Source organism: Carassius carassius, chromosome 18 (assembly GCF_963082965.1).
Source record: "Carassius carassius chromosome 18, fCarCar2.1, whole genome shotgun sequence".
NCBI classification, from domain to species: Eukaryota; Metazoa; Chordata; class Actinopteri; order Cypriniformes; family Cyprinidae; genus Carassius; species Carassius carassius.
This window is the reverse complement of record NC_081772.1, coordinates 28,222,471-28,244,525: the sequence shown is the minus strand read 5'-3', so window position 1 is coordinate 28,244,525 and position 22,055 is coordinate 28,222,471. Positions and strand designations below refer to the sequence as shown.

At 39.5% G+C, this 22,055-nt stretch overlaps 1 protein-coding gene across 2 annotated transcripts in view; it reads left to right on the top strand.

Moving 5' to 3' along the window:
• LOC132092774 (sorting nexin-14-like) overlaps positions 1 to 22,015 on the top strand; it is a 60,365-nt gene extending 38,350 nt beyond the window's left edge. For both annotated transcript variants that reach the window (XM_059499163.1, XM_059499162.1), the window contains 12 exons: positions 3,918 to 4,110; positions 4,213 to 4,296; positions 4,383 to 4,483; positions 4,731 to 4,842; positions 14,216 to 14,256; positions 16,237 to 16,356; positions 17,133 to 17,256; positions 17,601 to 17,765; positions 21,142 to 21,237; positions 21,410 to 21,501; positions 21,579 to 21,635; positions 21,723 to 22,015. In XM_059499163.1, coding sequence (XP_059355146.1) covers positions 3,918 to 4,110; positions 4,213 to 4,296; positions 4,383 to 4,483; positions 4,731 to 4,842; positions 14,216 to 14,256; positions 16,237 to 16,356; positions 17,133 to 17,256; positions 17,601 to 17,765; positions 21,142 to 21,237; positions 21,410 to 21,501; positions 21,579 to 21,635; positions 21,723 to 21,764 — 1,227 coding nt within the window. In that variant the 3' untranslated portion in view covers positions 21,765 to 22,015. The remainder of the gene's footprint in view (positions 1 to 3,917; positions 4,111 to 4,212; positions 4,297 to 4,382; positions 4,484 to 4,730; positions 4,843 to 14,215; positions 14,257 to 16,236; positions 16,357 to 17,132; positions 17,257 to 17,600; positions 17,766 to 21,141; positions 21,238 to 21,409; positions 21,502 to 21,578; positions 21,636 to 21,722) is intronic.
• The last annotated feature ends 40 nt before the right edge of the window (positions 22,016 to 22,055 follow it).

Genomic DNA, 22,055 nt, shown 5'->3' with positions numbered 1-22,055 from the left:
CACCACCCCGGTCTGCCATCCCAGAGGCACCGTCCCCGACTGCCACGCGATGCTGCAGAGGCGTGTCAGCCAAGACAGCCCCACAACATCCAGAGACTTGAGGTACTCAGGGCGGATCTCATCCACCCCCGGTGCCTTGCGGTGACTTCAGCTTGGGTGATGGACGAGTCCACATCTGAGTCCTCAGCCTCTGCTTCCTCAATGGAATACGTGACAGCGGGATTGAGGAGATCCTCAAAGTATTCCTTCCACCGTCCAACGACCTCTACTGGAAACAGCGTTGGTAGGGCACTGCTTCCCTCTCCTGAGGCGCCGGACGGTTTGCCAGAATCTCTTCGAGGCCGACCGATAGTCCTTCTCCATGGCCTCACCGAACTCCTCCCAGGCCCGAGTTTTTGCCTCCACAACCACCCGGTCTGCAGTCCGCTTGGCCTGGCGGTACCTGTCAGCTGCCTCAGGAGTCCCACAAGCCAACCAGGCCCGATAGGACTCCTTCTTCAGCTTGACGGCATCCCTTACTTCCGGTGTCCACCACCGGGTTCGGGGATTGCCGCCTCGACAGGCACCGGAGACCTTACGGCCACGGCTCCGAGCGGCCGCTTCGACAATGGAGATGGAGAACATGGTCCACTCGGACTCAATATCTCCAGCCTCCCTCGGGATCCAGTCGAAGCTCTGCCGGAAGTGGGAGTTGAAGACCTCTCTGACAGGAGACTCAGCCAAACGTTCCCAGCAGACCCTCACAGTACGTTTGGGTCTGCCGAGTCTGTCCAGCTTCCTCCCCTGCCATCGAATCCAACTCACCACCAGGTGGTAATCAGTTGACAGCTCCGCCCCTCTCTTCACCCGAGTGTCCAAGGCATACGGCCGGAGGTCGGATGAAACGACCACAAAGTCGATCATCGACCTATGGCCTAGGGTGTCCTGGTGCCACGTGTACTGATGGACACCCTTATGCTTGAACATGGTGTTTGTTATGGACAAGCTGTAACTAGCACAGAAGTCCAATAACTGAACACCGCTCGGGTTCAGATCAGGGGGGCCGTTCCTCCCAATCACGCCCCTCCAGGAGTCGCTGTCGTTGCCCACGACAGAAGTCCCCCAGTAAAACGACGGAGTCCCCAGTCGGAGCACTTTCCAGCACCCCTCCCAGAGACTCCAAGAAGGCTGGGTACTCTGCACTGCCGTTCGGCCCGTAGGCACAAACGACAGTGAGAGACCTATCCCCGACCCGAAGGCGCAGGGAAGCGACCCTCTCGTTCACCGGGGTAAACTCCAACACATGGCAGCTGAGCTGGGGGGCTATAAGCAAACCCACACCAGCCCGCCGCCTCTCACCATGGGCAACTCCAGAGTGGTGAAGAGTCCATTCTCTCTCGAGGAGTGTGGTTCCAGAGCCCAAGCCGTGCGTAGAGGTGAGCCCGACTATCGCTAGTCGGAACCTCTCAACCTCACGCACAATCTCAGGCTCCTTCCCCGCCAGTGAGGTGACGTTCCACATCCCTAGAGCTAGTTTCCGTGTCCAGGGATCGGGCTGTCGAGGCCCCCGCCTTCGACTGCCGCCCGATTCTCTAAGCACCGGCCCCTTACGGTCCCTCCTGTAGGTGGTGAGCCCACGGGAAGGCGGCCCCACGTCGCTCCTTCGGGCTGAGCCCGGCCGGATCCCGTGGGGGGAGGCCCGGCCACCAGGCACTCGCATATGAGCCCCAACCCCGGGCCTGGCTCCAGGGTGGGGCCCCCGGCTGCGCCATACCGGGCGACGTCACGGTCCTTTGATTTGGTCTTTTCATAAGGGGTTTTTGAACCGCTCTTAGTCTGACCCATCGCCTAGGACCTGTTTGCCTTGGGAGACCCTACCAGGGGCATATAGCCCCGGACAACATAGCTCCTAGGGTCATTCGGGTACTCAAACCCCTCCACCACGTTAAGGTGGCAGTTCAAGGAGGGGATATATTGAAATCCTCTGACATTTTTCTTTACAAATCCTTGTTTTGTACTAATTCGTGACCGGTCTCCTCTGCGCTTCTGCACTCGTCACTTCCATGTTCATCAACGGGTTTGCCTACTTTCTACGTCATCCACTGGACGCCATTTTCTCATGACTCTCAGATCTTATGCTTTCAGATTTTATGCAAAAAAAAAAAAAAAAAATATATATATATATATATATATATATATATATATACACACATACAGTACAGACCAAAAGTTTGGACACACCTTCTCATTCAAAGAGTTTTCTTTATTTTCAAGACTATGAAAATTGTAGATTCACACTGAAGGCATCAAAACTATGAACTAACACATGTGGAATTATATACATAACAAAAAAGTGTGAAACTGTAAATGTCATATTCTAGGTTCTTCAAAGTAGCCACCTTTTGCTTTGATTACTGCTTTGCACACTCTTGGCATACTCTTGATGAGCTTCAAGAGGTAGTCACCTGAAATGGTCTTCCAACAGTCTTGAAGGAGTTCCCCGAGAGATGCTTAGCACTTGTTGGCCCTTTTGCCTTCTGTCTGCGGTCCAGCTCACCCCTAAACCATCTCGATTGGGTTCAGGTCCGGTGACTGTGGAGGCCAGGTCATCTGGCGCAGCACCCCATCACTCTCCTTCTTGGTCAAACAGCCCTTGATGCCTTCAGTATGACTCTACAATTTTCATAGTCATGAAAATAAAGAAAACTCTTTGAATGAGAAGGTGTGTCCAAACTTTTGGTCTGTACAGTGTGTGTATGTATATATATATATATATATATATATATATATATATAATTATGGCTGGTAATTTAACGCCTTAGATTAATTAACTGGAGAATGGAGAACAATATCGTGTTAAAATTAACGCATTTAACGCACTTGCCTAGCTACTGACTAGCTGCGCAATATCACGTTCATTATCAAAGACGATTCATCTGCGATAATGAATGGGATATTGCGTAGCTAGTCAGTTTACTATGGTTCTGTCTATTAAGTGCCGCTCCATTTGAAAGCAGGTGATGCCGATTTGGCGCTAATCAGGGAACCGGATTTACTGACTAAATGTGCATGATCATATTGTTAGATATATCGCCCAGCCCTAATATATATATATATATATATATATATATATATATATATATGTGTATATATATATATGTGTGTATGTATGTGTGTATGTGTGTATGTAGGCTGTGTAATTTCCCAGTATATCCACCTCCTAAATTACTACACCACTTGTGCAGTCACAAATCATATAATGGTACAATTTAGTCAAAATTATTTTATTTTGTTTGTGTGTAACTTTTTTTTTTTTTGTATGACATTATTATTTATTTATTGTATGAATAATTATACATCAATCAGTTAAGCAAAACATCTGTGATTATTTTTTGTGAACTTTTATACATTTCAACATGAATGACACAGAATTCACAGAAATTACATACATGTGGTACAGCACAAATATTTTAGCATCCCCGATTCTGTCCATTATTCTCCTATAAAGAACCACAGTTGTCCTCTATTTTCCTGTTCTGAAGTTGGCAAACCTAACTTTGTACCTTTATCAGTAAAATTTAATGGTGACAACAGTGGTGTAATCGCAAAAACGACTGGAACTATTTAACTTGATGATATAAAGAAAAAATACTAATAATAACGTTTAGAATACTTAATAATTTAGATGAGTAAATTATTAATGGTAATAACTATTCGAAGTTAATAATACATTAATGCATTAAGTAGCATCAAGACCGATTAGTGTTTGGCCTTTGTGTTATCACTCTCAACGGACACATCTGGCTATAATGCTTCAAAAACATGTTGCTCAAAACCTTTGACGCCCTCTACAGAACTTGCACTCAATTATGCAGACAATTTAATTGGCACTCTGTTTCGAGGATGTTTTTCGAACATTCACTGTTGTGTACGGTCAGGTGGAGGAAGCAGTGATGGTGTTTGAGGATGACTCTCCAGGGCCTGTGGAGGTGGTGGGAACTCCAGGAACGTCGCGAAACCTTGCCGCTTGGACCATCTCAATCCCTTATGTGGATTTTTTGGATGACGAGGTTAAGAAAGAGCACACTCCAGTCTTCTGCATTGACGTGGAGCGCCACGACAGAAAAAATGGCGAGTTTGCGTACTAAATTTACATTAAATTGCATTTCATTAAACTATTTATTATTACACAAGAACAGAGCCACTTTGTGAAAGTGCTTATTTGCTTTTCAGTGGGTCATGAGACCGAGAGCTGGTCTGTGTACAGAAGATACCTGGAGTTTTATGTGCTGGAATCTAAACTCACACAATTTCATGGTAAAGTTGTTTGTTGTCTCTCTCTTCTTGACAGAGGCTTCATGTTTATGGATTATTCATCTCTCTACTTTGTTTTTCTATTACAGGTCCATTCCAGGACGCTCAACTCCCTTCCAAAAGAATCATTGGACCAAAGAATTACGAATTTCTGTCCTCCAAAAGAGGTGAATTTGAGGAATATTTACAGGTAATTTACTTGAGCTTTTTACACTTCCCTTCATCTTTTTAACAAAGTGAAGTACAAACAGCATCAGTCTGACATAAGGTTGCTTAAAATCAGGCCTTATCTGTATGTATTTGTGTAGCATGATTGCTATTAATATTTCTCTGTTGACGAAGGACACCGACTCTCTGCTTGTATTTAAACTACATGTTTTGATGTATCAGGGTAATGTAATGTGTTAGATGATGACATGAATCTCTGTTTCCTGAAGAATCTGCTGCATCACCCTGAACTGAGTAACAGTCAGCTGCTGGCAGACTTCCTGTCTCCTCACAGCATTGAGTCTCAGTTCAATGACAAAAAGCTTCCAGATGTCAACCTGGGTATGTTTACTCCCCCTTAACCATATCCACATAATCTGCTCTACTTCACACAACACGCCTGCGCATTTGATTTGGTTTGGTTTTATTCGGCCAGCTTCTTCTGTGTTTTATTAGTATTCATTCACCAATTTTTTTAAATATAATAAATTGAAAAATCTCACTGAACCTGATAAGTGTGTATATTTTTCTCCTTTGTCTGAGGGTACGTTTATACAACAACAATGTACTAAAAATGGACGACAACATTGTCAAAAAAAATCCCTGTTCACATGGATCAGAGAGCAAATGACTAAAAACACTGAATCAGGTCTGTTTGATTAAGGAGACATGTAAAATGTGCAAAGTTGTTTCAGGCTCCAGGAGCGTACTTTTGGATTCAGATCCAGTGACTGAGTAGACAAAAAAATAACAGCAAATTCATTGTCATGTTCATGAAACTAGTTTGAGATGACTTTGATGCTGTGATGTGATGGAAGCAGGCATACAATATTGGTAAATTATGGCCATGATGGGATGTACACGGTCATCAACAATACACAAATAGACTTTAGCGTTCAAGCACTGATTGATTGGTATTAATGGGCCTAAAGTGTGTCAAGACCTTCCTCACACCATTACACCACCGCTAACAAGCCTGAACTGTTCAAGCACGGCAGGTACAGTCCATTTGCTTCCAAATTCACCAGACCAGGCTGTATTTTTCCAGTCCATGGATCTAAAGGGATTTTCCAGTTCACCTGATCTTAAGATGTATATGACTGATAAACAGATGGAGCAGGTAGCACAGATAGGCTACACTACTTACTCTTCAGTGATCTGTCATTAGTCCTGTCCCCTGCACGGCTTACAGTAACGCTCCTTCACATCACAATCAAATACATCTCACTCCCTGATATTTTGTGATGTCATAACCTATTAAAACATATATTTTGTATTATTATACTCAATCCCTTATGAAAATTAGCCATAGTATTACTATAGTAAATGTATAGTAGGCTAGCCAGGTTTATTTTTATTATTATTATTATTATTATTATTTTGGCATTTTTATTACCAATTATAGCCTATAACCACAGTTTTACAACAAATTCCATAGTTAAACTGTTTTTACCATGGTTTAACTAGTAACCAATAACCATGTTTTTTTTCATATTTTATATACACATTTTCATGTTATATATTTATTTTACGGCATGTATTTGTGAAAATGATTAGCCAGCCTCAGCACACACCTCACAGAATAACACTGCACATTTCAAGACACTTCATTGGACCTGTTTTGTCAATGTTACAAGTAGGGGTGTGCACGGATAGTCGAACATTCGAATATTCGTTCTGCAATAATTATTCGATAAATAAAAATGATATTCGAATTTCGCAAAAAAAAAAGTTCACAATAAAACCTGATTTGGTCACTTTCTGTGATTCTCCACGGCATATTTGGAGATGTATGTAAGCAAAAAATAATTAATGAATGAATAATGGGCCATTCACATATCGGGCAGAAGCGCTCCTGAGGGGTCTGCTGTTGCGAAGCAACAATGACGCGCTCTCTCCATGAAGACGCGGAAATTTCAGCAAAGGATAAATGGATTTGCAGCACAAAAAATCGCTTTCAGTAGCTCTGCTACTAAATTTATTTCAAAATGGCAATCCATATACAGCTATGATCAGCTGTTCCTTCATCTTGGCTGAGCTTTCAACGTTGTTACGGGAAAGGATGAAGCTGAATGTTTAGTTCTTGTCACATGACCTGCGGTGCACTTGCGGCATTCTGAAAATTTGAGATGTTTTTAACTCGATGCGGTGCGGATGGGCCTGGAAAAAACGAGCACGTCGCACCGCGAGCGCATCGTGACCGCGTCGCTTCCATTATGAGCGCGCATACCGCGCGCTTACATTGGAAATAACTAACTTGAGAGGGCAAAAGACGCGATATGTGAACGGCCCCTGAGAACTGCGGTCTTCTACAGTACTTCAAATATGCCGTGGAAAGTCACAGAAAGTGACCGAATTCAAGAACATTGTTGCGGCATCTCTCAAGCAACGAATAAACACCGCTAACTTGGAGAATGCAGTGAAAACTCCTCTTCTCGCGTCTGCCCTAGACCCTCGGCACAAACATCTCAGGTTTCTCGATGAAAACGAGAGAAGTAAGAAAAAAAATTCTTTTTTGAACATTATCAAAACATTTTTTGATGCACCTTGATGCGAGTGGTGTGGATGCAGCCGCCACCAACGATGAAGAGGATGCAATGCCCACTCGTCGGAAAAGGCTGAGCCAGTTCTCCAGTGATGATTACAGAGAGTCCAGCTGAGACGAGTGGGAACAGTTCTTGCTGGAGCCATGTATTCCACCAGATGAGGCTCCCATTCAGTGGTGAAACGAAAACACGAAGCACTTCACAAAACTTATTCGCTTAGCACACCGTTATTTGTGAATCCCGCCAACGTCTGTGCCGTCAGAGCGTGTTTTCTCCACGGTCGGCCTTATTGTTAACAGAGTAAGGAGCCGACTTTCCCCGGATCATGTTTACATGCCCGTATTTCTTAACAAGAACATGTAAAACCATAGGAAAAAAAAGCAAAATAGATTTGCTGACAGTTTAAAAGTTTCAAAGTTAAGTGTAGGCTACGTTCTACAATAGCCTAATTGCTGCAGGCTGCTTTACGTTTTTTCTTTGTTCACTTTTTTTATTTTTTGCTTTTAATCTGTACTTTTGTTTGTTTGCACGCATTGTTAAAGGTTTTCAGCTACAAAACACGACGTGTAATGTTCAAGCTTATTTTGTGTAAGCTTGTTCAAAAATGACGAAAACAATAAATTTTGCTGAAAAATAACGTCTGCCTCATTAAACTTACAACCCGAATTCCGGAAAAGTTGGGACGTTTTTTAAATTTTAATAAATTGAAAACTAAAAGACTTTCAAATCACATGAGCCAATATTTTATTCACAATAGAACATAGATAACATAGCAAATGTTTAAACTGAGAAAGTTTACAATTTTATGCACAAAATGAGCTCATTTCAATTTTGATTTCTGCTACAGGTCTCAAAATAGTTGGGACGGGGCATGTTTACCATGGTGTAGCATCTCCTTTTCTTTTCAAAACAGTTTGAAGACGTCTGGGCATTGAGGCTATGAGTTGCTGGAGTTTTGCTGTTGGAATTTGGTCCCATTCTTGCCTTATATAGATTTCCAGCTGCTGAAGAGTTTGTGGTCGTCTTTGACGTATTTTTCGTTTAATGATGCGCCAAATGTTCTCTATAGGTGAAAGATCTGGACTGCAGGCAGGCCAGGTTAGCACCCGGACTCTTCTACGACGAAGCCATGCTGTTGTTATAGCTGCAGTATGTGGTTTTGCATTGTCCTGCTGAAATAAACAAGGCCTTCCCTGAAATAGACGTTGTTTGGAGGGAAGCATATGTTGCTCTAAAACCTTTATATACCTTTCAGCATTCACAGAGCCTTCCAAAACATGCAAGCTGCCCATACCGTATGCACTTATGCACCCCCATACCATCAGAGATGCTGGCTTTTGAACTGAACGCTGATAACATGCTGGAAGGTCTCCCTCCTCTTTAGCCCGGAGGACACGGCGTCCATGATTTCCAACAAGAATGTCAAATTTGGACTCGTCTGACCATAAAACACTATTCCACTTTGAAATAGTCCATTTTAAATGAGCCTTGGCCCACAGGACACGACGGCGCTTCTGGACCATGTTCACATATGGCTTCCTTTTTGCATGATAGAGCTTTAGTTGGCATCTGCTGATGGCACGGCGGATTGTGTTTACCGACAGTGGTTTCTGAAAGTATTCCTGGGCCCATTTAGTAATGTCATTGACACAATCATGCCGATGAGTGATGCAGTGTCGTCTGAGAGCCCGAAGACCACTGGCATCCAATAAAGGTCTCCGGCCTTGTCCCTTACGCACAGAGATTTCTCCAGTTTCTCTGAATCTTTTGATGATGTTATGCACTGTAGATGATGAGATTTGCAAAGCCTTTGCAATTTGACGTTGAGGAACATTGTTTTTAAAATTTTCCACAATTTTTTTACGCAGTCTTTCACAGATTGGAGAGCCTCTGCCCATCTTTACTTCTGAGAGACTCTGCTTTTCTAAGACAAAGCTTTTATAGCTAATCATGTTACAGACCTGATATCAATTAACTTAATTAATCACTAGATGTTCTCCCAGCTGAATCTTTTCAAAACTGCTTGCTTTTTTAGCCATTTGTTGCCCCCGTGCCAACTTTTTTGAGACCTGTAGCAGGCATAAAATTTTAAATGAGCTAATTAAGTGGATAAAAGTGTAAAATTTCTCAGTTTAAACATTTGCTACGTTATCTATGTTCTATTGTGAATAAAATATTGGCTCATGTGATTTGAAATTCCTTTAGTTTTCATTTTATTAAAATTTAAAAAACGTCCCAACTTTTCCGGAATTCGGGTTGTAATTTAAATAAATGAATATTCAAATATTCGTTTTTTGTGAGCTCAAATATTCGAATGTGATATTTGCGGAAAACGCCCATCCCTAGTTACAAGTATTTTTAATATATCATTAATAAATTATGACAGGCTTTTACTCAAGTCTTTATAATAACTTTATTAAAATTAAGCAAAACAAAACGTCAAATGTTTACTTTTCACAAGCCGTATCGTTCTCGTAGAGGCTTGTAGTAAGCGGACTTGCTCTAGTATTAGGTAACAGAAAATGTCGGGAAACGACACCTTTGTCCATTCTGCTGGGTCGTTTGTCCAGTCACAGATCGTACGGTCAGTCAGACCCAATACGGCTCAGTTTTTATACGTATGTTACTCTGTCGAGTGGCAGAAATGATTTTATTTTGGCCATTCTGAATCTACACCATGCTTTTCCAATGAGGGGAAATGACTGTTATCCCCATGCCGACTCCGCCCACACAGCTATGACACCCAACAAGTCAATTGCTATTTTTAAGGATTTATTTCTAGTTAATCTAACCCACCATCTGTTTCTACTTTATCTCATTTTCTGTTGATGTAATTTGTCTGGTTGATATGCAGATTAACACCAGTGTGGTCTGTCACGTTTTTTCATGATTACCTCGAAAAGAACTAAAAATACATTTCTAATCGAAAATAAAAAAAGGAAATAACCTGGGTGTGCTTTCAGCCGTCTCAGTCTCCACGTATAACTTTCTGAAACAGGTCACTAAAATGAATCAAAACTCAGCGAATACTTGACACACAAACATGAGAAATATATATCTATAGAATGCTTGAAGTGTTTACTTTTAAATGAAGTCTTATCAAATACAAATATTCTTTGTAAACAAGCGTTTTTAAATCAGAATCACCTTGCAGATGTAGTAATCTCTTGCGATTGAACAGTTGCAGGCAGCTCAAATCAGCTATGGAGTCAGAAGTAAATTACAAGTAAATTACATTACGCAGAATACTCTTCTCCACACCACTGGATCCCATTGTTGGGCCACATAACTGCTGATTAGGCACTGTTTAAGCCCCGCTCACACCACCAGTGACGTGATCACATTGATTTTCAGTGGAGAGCTGCCAGCCATTAGTGACAGGATGGAGACACAACAGTGACACAAGTTGAGAAAAGTATATGCAAATGAGCAGCACTTTTTTGTAGCATCTACCAAAAGGAGAGGATTCAGTGCACATGTGATCTCCCAGAAAGACGGAGTATGGCATTATTTTACTGACAAATTTCGAGAGCGCATTATTGTAGCACAAAAGCACATTAATGTATTGCACAAGCTCGAATCTCTCCAAAACTTCTTAAACTGTGTCCTGTGAACTCTCAAATCTCTCTGTGCTCATGCGCTATAGATATTAATTATTTTCGCACCCGAATTAAACATTGTCAAAAAGTTATCAACCGATCAGATTTCAGAGATGGATCTGTAACTTCTTTACAATTTAATACTACTTAGTCATAAAATTAGAAATTAATCGGGTATTTGGATGATTTGTAAATAATCTAGTTCAACAGTTTTGTCAAACCTTTGAACGATTTATCTAAACAAACAAAAAACATATGATACCTAAAATTCATGTGGTCATATAGGTGAGAGGAGAGACACGTTTTAAGTGTGGAGACATGCGGAGAGATTTGCGCATTGTATTAATGTGCTCTCGACATTTGTCCGTAAAATAATGCCATAATGGAGAACTTAATCACATTCAGAGTATGAGTATGTCAGAGTATGGATTTGATAAAAGCTTTTCAGATTAAATCAAGGCTACCGCTGGAAATAGATCAAATCACAGCTCCAGGACCAGCCTGCAGTATTCACAATGCGATCTGCAAAGCTGAACAGTCCCAAGAATCAATATTGACCAGCTTGTGGCATTCAGCAACATGACATGACGTTTGTGAATGACATTTATAACTGTTATTAGGCGGCCAGCAGAAAACACCTACAGTTACACACTAACAGTCAACCACTGGTGCCGTGTCGCAATGTCAGTGAGGATTTATGTGTGACCATTTAGAGGAAACTAGGGAGGAGATGATCTATCATTGTTTGGATGAAAGGGGGGATCATGTAAAAATGTTAACTATCTTACAAGAACATTATGGATGTTCTCAGCCATGCATTTCATTATTGGAATATCTTAACCCTGGAAAACAATAATCAAGAGAGTACCTTATTTACATTTATTAAGTTTAAGAGTACTTAAGGGTACATATAACTACTATCCCTCTTTTTAGAGGTATATAAGGTACAAAGTTGTCCTTTTAACGGAGCTGTTTGCACATTTTTCTGACAGTGCAGGAGTTCTTGCATGCATTTGTGTTTAATGCAGAGAGTTCAAAAGAATGCCCTAATCACATAATTCAGACACACTTCTGTGTGTGGTCAGTTTGTGGAGAATGCTTGCGACTGTGCCCTTTGTAGTGAGCTTAAGCGATATGTTTGTGGTAAATCTGAGTCGAACTTTTTTTAATGGCCCTATCAGGTGTGAATGTGAGGGCTAGACAGTGTGTAATTGGGACTGCAGTCATTCTGAATCATCAGCTCACGCAATTTAAGCATTGTACTGCTGCCACATGATTGGCTTATTATAAAATCACATGAATAGAAGGTTTACAGGTGTTTCTGATAAATTAAGAGTATAAAGAGCTGCATCAGCAGAATGATTAAGATGCCAATGTTCAATTATATTTAATAATAATAATCATAATGGCAATAAGCAATTATTCCACCTTTTACAGTAACCCCCAAAAGGTTTTGGGTGCTGTAGTGAAATGTCATTGTATTAAATTACAAAATATTTTAAGCCAAATATAATCTCTGCTTTATGATACTAGAGTTTTCTTTATCCAATTCTCTTTTGTTTCGAGTTTTATCACACTAATTATAAATTGATTTTTCATGTGAACATATGTTTTATAATCACAAAATGGTGCAGTATTTTTCATCTTCATTATCAACACTAGATTATCTTTTTTTCCTCCAAATTTTGCTTGAAAAGTGTGCTTGTCTTTGTTTAATATGATGCTAATGTAATGGTGTTCAGACGTTTTTAAAGTACAAAGTCACTGGCCTAATTTCACTCATTGTTGCTGTTTCCTTGGATTTATCACGTGTATATCAACTATTTAAACAACATGAAATGTTACTTAGCAATTTTAATGCACTTCTGAAATCTGATTGGATGTTTTGGAAGTTGCAGTAGTGAGAAAACAGTCTACAGCTGTCTATTTGGAGTAAGCTCATAAATCAGTCCGACAACATGAGTTAAACATTGTTGAGCCAACAGCTGAGGGGATGTTTCTCAGAGAAAACAGAGGAATCCTCATGGTAAAGATTATGGTACAGAAATCATGGGATGTCCATGCCAGAGCTGCCTCCTAATGAACTCTAAAGTTTCATGATCTTGGAGTGCTACTGCTTGACTTTATTTTGTCTGTCTTTCCTGTGCACTAGGAGACAGAAATAAATAAATAAATATATATATATATATATATATATATATATATATATATATGACAAAAAAAAAAAATATATATATGTTTATCTCAGAGCAGCTCTACAACTCCCTTTCATTAGGCGGTACCAACATTGTGCATACATACAAACGTACATACAAACACGCATTACAATGTGTAAAAAAAAAAAAAAAAAAAAAAAACTCAATTAAACCATGTACACGATGTGGTAAAAGCACTCACTGATATTTTTTTAAATGCACATATAGAAATATTTGTCTCTAGTTTCAGTAGCTTTTGTAGCACTGTATTCATTTGGGGCAGCAAATTCATAAGCAGAACAACCTTAAACATTTTATTAAAAAAAAGCAAAAAAGCTTAAGATAAGTTAAAAAATAAATTTCAGTTTGGCAAGATGTTCAGGAAAAACCCAACCAGTAAAATCTGTATAGGTTTATGTAAAAATAACGTTAACTAATGTAGATAAGAATAAATAACATAAATGATCTTCTCTGCTGGATAAAGCCGTGTCAGATCGCACTGTTCCTCATAGCAGTACTTCTTTCAAAAACGATGACAATTAAACAAGTCTTGATTTATTATTTGAATCAATTTTTTGTATCTAGATGAGGGTGTTTGTACACAGGTGACTGCATATAATGTAAATTAAAAACAGGGTTTGTCTAACATGGAGCCTTGAGGGACCCCTTTTTCAATAGTCAATGGTTCAGATAATTGTTGATCAATCTTTACATTCGTATTAGGATCTGTTAAATAAGAGAACCAAGATAAGATTAGACACACCAATACTACATAATCTGGATAATAAAATAGAACAATTTTGTGCATCTTGCTAAACCTTTGATACAGCTGATTGTCCTGTTTCTAATGCACCATAAACATTGTTTATAATTTTAAAAAAAATTCTGTAATAAAAAAAAACTAGATGAACTAAAACCAGATTAGACTTCAGATAAGATGTTACATGTATTTTAAGAAACCCTATCAACTGCTTATTAATTCATTTCTCCATCACCTTTGCAGCACAAGGCAAAACTGAGATTTTACAATATGAATTTGGAACAGTTTTATCACCATTCTTATAGACAGTAGATACAATGGCTATTTTCCAAATAAAATAGCAATATAGTTATAGCAGTTTGTCTCCAAGGATATGGCCAGAGTGATTCTGTTTTTCTGTAAGAAACCCAGCTGGACAACCGTAATGACAATCCCACGTTTTTCTTATCAAGTCTGACACAACTTGATAACATCTGCTAGCAATAATGGAGGAAATCCCACAGTTTAATACTTAGAATTATGGTCAAAATTAAGCTTATAACATACTGCATAAAGGTATATAAATTATGGGAAGAGCAGGCTTTGAATATAATGAGTTTCTGTTTGTCTCTGCAGGGAAGATATTTAAGTCTGTGCCAGGAAAACTGATTAAAGAGGTAAGAATTTGAATGTATGTTAGATTTATGTGTGTATTTATACTTTAAGGCACAGTACAATCAAAACGTACGTAAATTACTTTTTAAATACACATTTCCTGGTGTTATCAATGATTCATCATTTACATTATTCCAAGTGTAACAGTGGTCCTTTGTTAGCATGCGCATTTGCTTTTAGTGCAGTGCTGCCCTGTACACTGTCCTTAAAATGGTCTGTTTTCCCAGATGTACACATTCAGGCTATGTTTACTACAATAATATCTTTATTTGTTTATTATTCTGCCATTTGATCAAGACCATCTGTTTGTTCAACCAAATATCAGATAGGGGTAGTGTTCGGGTAACCTGTATTACAACAGTCATTATTTTTATAAAACTGGCAGAAAAATGACACACTTTGCCTTTGTCGTAATGCATTTATATGGTAAAAATTCAGGTGGGAAACTATATTCACAATAATTTAGTGAGTGTGTTTGGTGAAATTTTCTGCTGTACAGCAGTGGTCTCAACCCACCCTGCAGAATTGAGCTTCAACCCTAATTAAACAGGATTACTAGTGCTAGGATTACTAGGATTACAAGTCAAGTCACCTTTATTTATATAGCGCTTTACACAAAATACATTGCTTCAAAGCAACTGAACAACATTCATTAGGAAAACAGTGTCAATAATGCAAAATGATAGTTAAAGGCAGTTCATCATTGAATTCAGTGATGTCATCTCTGTTCAGTTAAATAGTGTCTGTGCATTTATTTGCAATCAAGTCAACGATATCGCTGTAGATGAAGTGTTCCCAACTAAGCAAGCCAGAGGCGACAGCGGCAAGGAACCGAAACTCCATCAGTGACAGAATGGAGAAAAAAACCTTGGGAGAAACCAGGCTCAGTTGGGGGGCCAGTTCTCCTCTGACCAGACGAAACCAGTAGTTCAGTTCCAGGCTGCTGCAAAGTCAGATTGTGCAGAAGAATCATCTGTTTCCTGTGGTCTTGTCCTGGTGCTCCTCTGAGACAAGGTCTTTACAGGGGATCTGTATCTGGGGCTCTAGTTGTCCTGGTCTCCGCTGTCTTTCAGGGATGTAGAGGTCCTTTCTAGGTGCTGATCCACCATCTGGTCTGGATATGTACTGGATCTGAGTGACTGCAGTGACCCTCTGATCTGGACACAGACTGGATCTGGTGGCCACGGTGACCTCGGAACAAGAGAGAAACAGACAAATATTAGCGTAGATGCCATTCTTCTAATGATGTAGCAAGTACATCGGGTGTTATGGGAAGTGTTTCCGGTTCCGGTTTACCTAATTAATGCAGCCTAAAAATCCTTTAACGGATTTGGATATTAGAAGCATATGTATGTTATGTGTAAGCCAGGTTAAAGAGATGGGTCTTTAATCTAGATTTAAACTGCAAGAGTGTTGGGAGTTCAGACTCAGAATCTCGGAGGAATCACAACAACTACAACTTTATAATCCAATATGGCTACTCAGTGCATCAGCAGAAGAGAAACTGTAGTAATATATTGTTTAGTATGTTTGTCTGTCTCAAAGTCTGTGATGCACACAGTACTATCCAACCTCTATTTGGGGACGTGATACTATGGCGTTTATCTGTGCAAAATACAGTTTATAATCGACTGGTATTGCTAACAATGGACCTGTCCATCATGGAACAAGGTCCACTTGGATGTGATGTCATTCCCAGCTCCGACTTCTGGAGAATAGAAACTTGTAAGCAGCTGGAGCTAACCTCTGCAGGCCTGTGGCCCTTCAGGAACTGAACTTGAGACCACTGCTGTACATGTCTCTAGCTTTCTTCAGATTTTATATCTCTTATGGGACAAAATTACTATGGTTGTTAAGCATCAATATATATTTAAAAGTCAGACACATCTGTTTTCGGAAAAAAAAAAAATTCTCACAAAATGTGGAAAGCATGAAATGGTTTTGATGACTTCATGATGTTTCTTCTTGCTGATTTTCTTTAGAAAGGGCAAAACCTGGAGCCATTTATCCAGTCATTCTTCAGTTCCTGTGGATCCCCCAAACCCAAACCCAGCAGACCTGAGCTCACCATTCTCAGCCCCACTGCAGAAAATAATAAAAAGGTGCTTAACTAATCAAACCACTAACATTCAATAAAATCTTTTTTTTTTTTTCAGAAAAGAGATGTATTATATCATGTAATGTATTAAATCCAGATTCAGTCAAACATGCTTCATAATTATCTGCACATTCAATAGATCACAAGCATACAAATATTGCTAATTTATTCAATCTTTAATTTACATTTACTCTGCATTTTCTATTTATACTAGCCTTATAAAAGATATTCTTATTTTTTATTTTTTTATATTTGAAAAAAATTAAGGTGCAGTTTTTTTTTGTCATTGAAATAAAAAATAAAATAGGTAATTGCGATCTTTTTATCTTACAATTCTGACCTTTTTTTCTCATAATTGCGTGATTCAAACTCGCAATTGTGAAAAATTGTCACAATTCTGACTTCATAACACAAAATTGTGAGTTATAAAGTCAGAATTGTGAGATTTTTCTGAGAAAATATTAGCAGCCCCCCAAAATTGGATTTTAACTCGCAATTCTGACTTAATAACTCACAATTTTGTTATAAAGTCAGAATTGTGAGTTTATTTCTCGCAGTTCTGACTTTATTTAAAAAAGGATTGTGAGATAAAAAGTTGCAAGAACCTTTTTTTTTTAATTAATAAAAAAAACATTTATTGTTATTGTTACCAGTTTTGTTAATCTATTTACTGATCAGAAATCATTCAAAAAAATTAATAAAGAAAGAAATTGCATTGACTGTCATATTCTCTGGTTATTTTTAATACTGGAAATAACATTTCCACTCATACCATTTTAGCTATTCAATGAAGTGTACAGAAACAATGCCAATCTGCCAGAGGGCCTGGAGAGAAAACACAACCAGAACTACTTCATGGAGCTGATGGAGGTTGATGGAGTATATGACTACATGATGTACATAGGTGAGTGAATGTAATTCAAACAAACTGGAGTTTATTCATCGTAACACTTAATAATGAAGTATGATTACTAAAATAAGAGCAAATCCAGAAACTAAAAACCAAAGAATGAAAATGTACTCATCTGTTTGGTGTTATATTTTCCAAAAAACACAAAAGTAACAGTTCATAGTGACTATGTTTGGACCATGAAAGTCCTATTAAAGACTGGTGCACTTTTCTCTTGAAGTCATGTAGTAAGCAAATGAGATGTGACACTTCTTTATTTCTGTACAGACTGGTATTACGCAACAGTATTTCACAGTTGTTAGTGGAGATTTTTTTGTATTTTTTTTTTTTGGTCACAGGTCGGGTTGTGTTCCACATGCCTGATTGGCTGCATCACTTCCTAAGTGGAGCTCGTATTCTCTTGAAGAGGACTTTAGAGGCGTATGTAGGACATTATTTCCAGTTCAAACTAGAGCACATCATGCAAGAGCATCGCCTCGTCTCCCTCGTCACTCTATTGCGAGGTTTGTGTGTTCAAGTCCACCTTTCTTCAATACATGATACCTGTTATACACTCTAAAAATAATGCCAAAATGCATCATGAACAATAGAACTAACTCATGGATATCTGCAGTTAGTTTGTTCCTGGTGCTTTGCCAGCAGTACCTTATCAGACTCGTGCATTTCAGGACTTCCTTCCACTTCACTTTAAACATACATTCATTGAATAAGCACTTCCCTCAGGGAATCACTGGAATGAGCAAAGGAAACCCTCAACCCCTCGATTACGACGCAGTGAGCGAGCAAACCTATTGATTTGTGCCTTATGTTGTGTTCACACTCTGAGTATGATTTTTATTGTTTCAACAAAAATCAGACAAGCTTTTTTCATTAATATTAATAATTCTCAGACAAAAATTTTAAGCAGTATGGAAAAGCACATCTTTTGTGTGTTGTCCTGAAGCTCAAACAGCAGAACATGCTAAGCAATGCCAAGAACATGGGTTCGATTCCCAGATTGGGATTCAGAGAGACACTGTTCATGCATGTTCATGAATACTGTTCATTCTCACAACTCAAGAACTTCCAGTAATCAAAATAGGTCAAATTGATCTGCAATTTAATATAAGGGATGATTCAGGCAGCTCTAGATCCCAAAATGCAATTCGATTTGTGAAGTCACATCAGACTGCACTTATTCTCTCCCACCCCACACAGCTCTAGTGTATAATGAGGGTTTTAACCACAGTTTTAACCAGATTTATCCATGATAACTACTTACAACAACATTAATTTGTTTTAGTTTGTTATTAGGGGCCAAGCACCGAAGGTGCGTAGGCACCTATTGTAATCATTGGCGTTCTTCTTCTTCTTCTTCTTCTTCTTCTTCTTCTTCTTCTTCCGCCGCAAGTCTATGGCAGCCCATAGAACCGATTGTGGGAAATTTGAATAATTTCGCACACTGATAGAGGTCAGTCCCAACATTAACTATAGCAAATTTGAAGTCTCTAACTCCTACTCTCTAGCGCCACCACTTGTCCAAACTTTCAATGTTTGTATGCTAATAACTTTTGAACCGTAAGCCAGAAAATGGAAATTCTTTTTTCCTCTGAATCCTTGGCTCATGCCAAGTCGAATGAACCCCAAAATTCAAAAATCCCAAGGTTTAGTTTTTTCGCTATTTTCAATTTTTTGAGAAACCTACTTTTTCGAACTCGTCCTAGACGGTTAGTCCGATTGCCACGAAAATTTTCTCAGGTCATCTTCAGACCATGCAGGCAAAAAGTTATGGAATTCAAGTTGATTCATCCAACCGTTCTCGAATGACACGTGAACAAATTTGACAAAAAGCACGCAAAAATACACTTGAGACTATATCTCGGCAACGGTTTGGCATATTGAAACCAAACTTGGTGTGTGTTATAGTAACCATGACCTGAGACTACCTGCAGTGTTTCGACGCAGCGCCACCTAGTGGTCAGGAGATATGAAAAATGCATATTTTGGCTTATAACTTCTGAATGGTTTGGCCAAAAATCACAAAACTGGTCTCTTTAGATTCAGTGTGTCAAGTCGAGTCGTATGATATCCAATTTTCCCGTGTTGGCCATTTTAGGCGTCGGCCATTTTGAATTATGTTTTAAAATGCTGTATTTTTTTAACGCAGCATCGTATCGTTACGAAAATAATTACAAAAATATTCGTCTCCATGCCCTGAAGGTACTCAAAAAGTTTGGTGGCAGCGCCACCTTGTGGTCAAGAGTTATAATGAAATATCACAAAAATGCTAATAACTTTTGAATAAATTAGACTATTAAAATTAAAATGGTCTCCCTATATTCTCTGGGTCATGCCGAGAGCATTGATACCAATTATGCGAAAATTGGCCATACTTCCTGTCCGCCATTTTGATTAATGTTGAAAACCTACTTTTTCGAACTCCTCCTAGACCGTTAGTCCGATTTTCACCAAATTTGACGTGAATCATCTTCAGACCATGCTGGCAAAAAGTTATGGATTTCGTGTCGATATACGAAACGGTTCTCATTTAGCGCATCAATGAATTTGCTGGAAGGGTGCCAAAATGCATTTGAGGCTGTATCTCTGCAATGCGTTGACATATTTGCACCAAACTTTGTATGTGTCATCGCCACCTCACACTGACCATGCCACATAAATTTGGTAACAGCGCCACCTATTGGTCAAGAGTAATAAACCGTTCATTAACCATGAATAATTACACTTTTAAAAATGCCAATAACTTTTTAATGCTTTAGCCTATTGTAATAAAACTGGTCTCAAAATATTCCCTGGCTTATGCCGACAACATAGATACCACATGTGTCAGATTAAGCTGAACTTCCGGTCCGCCATTTTGATTTATGTTGAAAAGCTTCTTTTTCGAACTCCTCATCAACTGTAGGTCCGATTTTCACCAAAATTGAATCAGATGATCTTCAGACTGTGCTGGCAAAATGTTATGGATTTTGTGTCGATAGACAAAACCGTTTTTGCGTACCACTGCGACGAATTTAAGGCATGATGCCAAAATGACACTTCAGGCTGCATCTCTGCAATGCTTTGGCATATTGACACCAAACCTTTTGTGCGTTATTGTCATCTCACACAGAATACACAAAATTGATTTGATTACAGTGCCACCTGTTGGTCAAAAGTGATAAGCCATTTATTCATTTTACTAATGGTTGTATTTATGATTTTTCAGCCATTTTAATTACAATCATCCTAAAATTGCTGTTTTTGCTCATTGTTGCATTTCGTGTGATGCTCCACGCCATGCTTAGCTCCTCAACTTTCCGCTGGAGTGCTTGGCCCCGTAATTGCTGCTTGCAGCTATATTATTGATAATATTGTGTTTAAGTGTTCCCCAAAAACTCAAGCACACTCGTAGGCCTATAGAATGGTGCAGAAAACCCAATTTTTTAAGAGAAAAAGAGTATAAATAATAAATCAGCTCCATTGTAAATTTCGGATGTAAGCACTCGCTATCAAGTCCACGAGATGTTGCATTAAGAAAAGAAGGCAATAAAATTGGAACGCAGTACATACGAACAAGCTGATGAGTTTGATCAAGTGTTTTATTGGATAGACACATAATGTGCTGTGTTGGTGAACCTCAAGGATTCGGGTTAGGAAACACTCTTTTTGTGGTCTAATGGTTAGTGAGTCAGACTTGTCAGAGGTCACGGGTTTGAGTCTCCGTTCCATCAGGAACTGTAGGTGGGGGGAGTGAATGTACAGCGCTCTCCTCCACCTTCAACACCCACGACTGAATTGAGACCAACACAACGAACCCCCAATGGCTGCGCACTGCACCGGGTTTGTGTTCTCATGGTCAGATTTGTGTTCTTCAACTGATCTGATTCTGCACCTCTGCAGATGCTGTTTTCTGTGAGAGCGCAGAGGAACGCTCTCCTGAGGACAAACAGAGACGAGCCAAGCAGACCTTCGAAGAGATGATGAACTACCTGCCAGGTACTTCATAACAGCTGCACTGATCGCTTGTTCGTGACAAGCCCTGTTTCTAAGCCAGACCTCAAGTACATTTTCCTGTCTGTGTCGAGATGCAGCACGGTTATAGTTATGTGTTGTTTGAAGGTTCTGAATTTTCATGGGACATCCCTAATTGATGTGTGGTGTTTCTCAGATCTAGTCGGGAAATGTATCGGTGAGGAAGCAAAGTATGAGGGCGTCAAGATGCTTTTCAACGCCATTCAGCAGCCACTGCTCAACAAACAGGTGCAAACTGCTGTACACTCATCTAACGCCCTCCCTCTCTGCTCCCTTCTCTTTATTGACCTCTTGTTTGCTCCTAGATGACGTACGTGCTGCTTGACATCGCTGTCCAGGAGCTGTTCCCAGAGCTCAGTGAGGTAACGCTCTCCTGCCCCACTCACACTGTGACACAGAGCGGCTCATGATGTTCATTAATGGAGCTTCTGCTGTTTTGTCTTTTGTAGAATCAGAAGGCAGTTCTCTCTGTCTCCACTCAATGGATGTAAAACATTATCGGACTTAACATCAACATTATAAAGTGTTTATTGCACAACTAAAATACAATTATTTATTGACTTTAATGGGGTTTGTATGCCATGTGGTTATTCGTTGAATCATTGGAAGCCTGCCTTATTTTTACAGTCTAGTAGTAACAGGATTATAACAAAAGATTTGGATTAAGGGGGGAAAAAAAGCTCATTATCAGTATGATAACATTCTTCAGATGTGATGTAAATAAACCATTTTACACTCTTAATGGTCTCCGAAGATACTCAAAAAGACACAAAATACAAGTG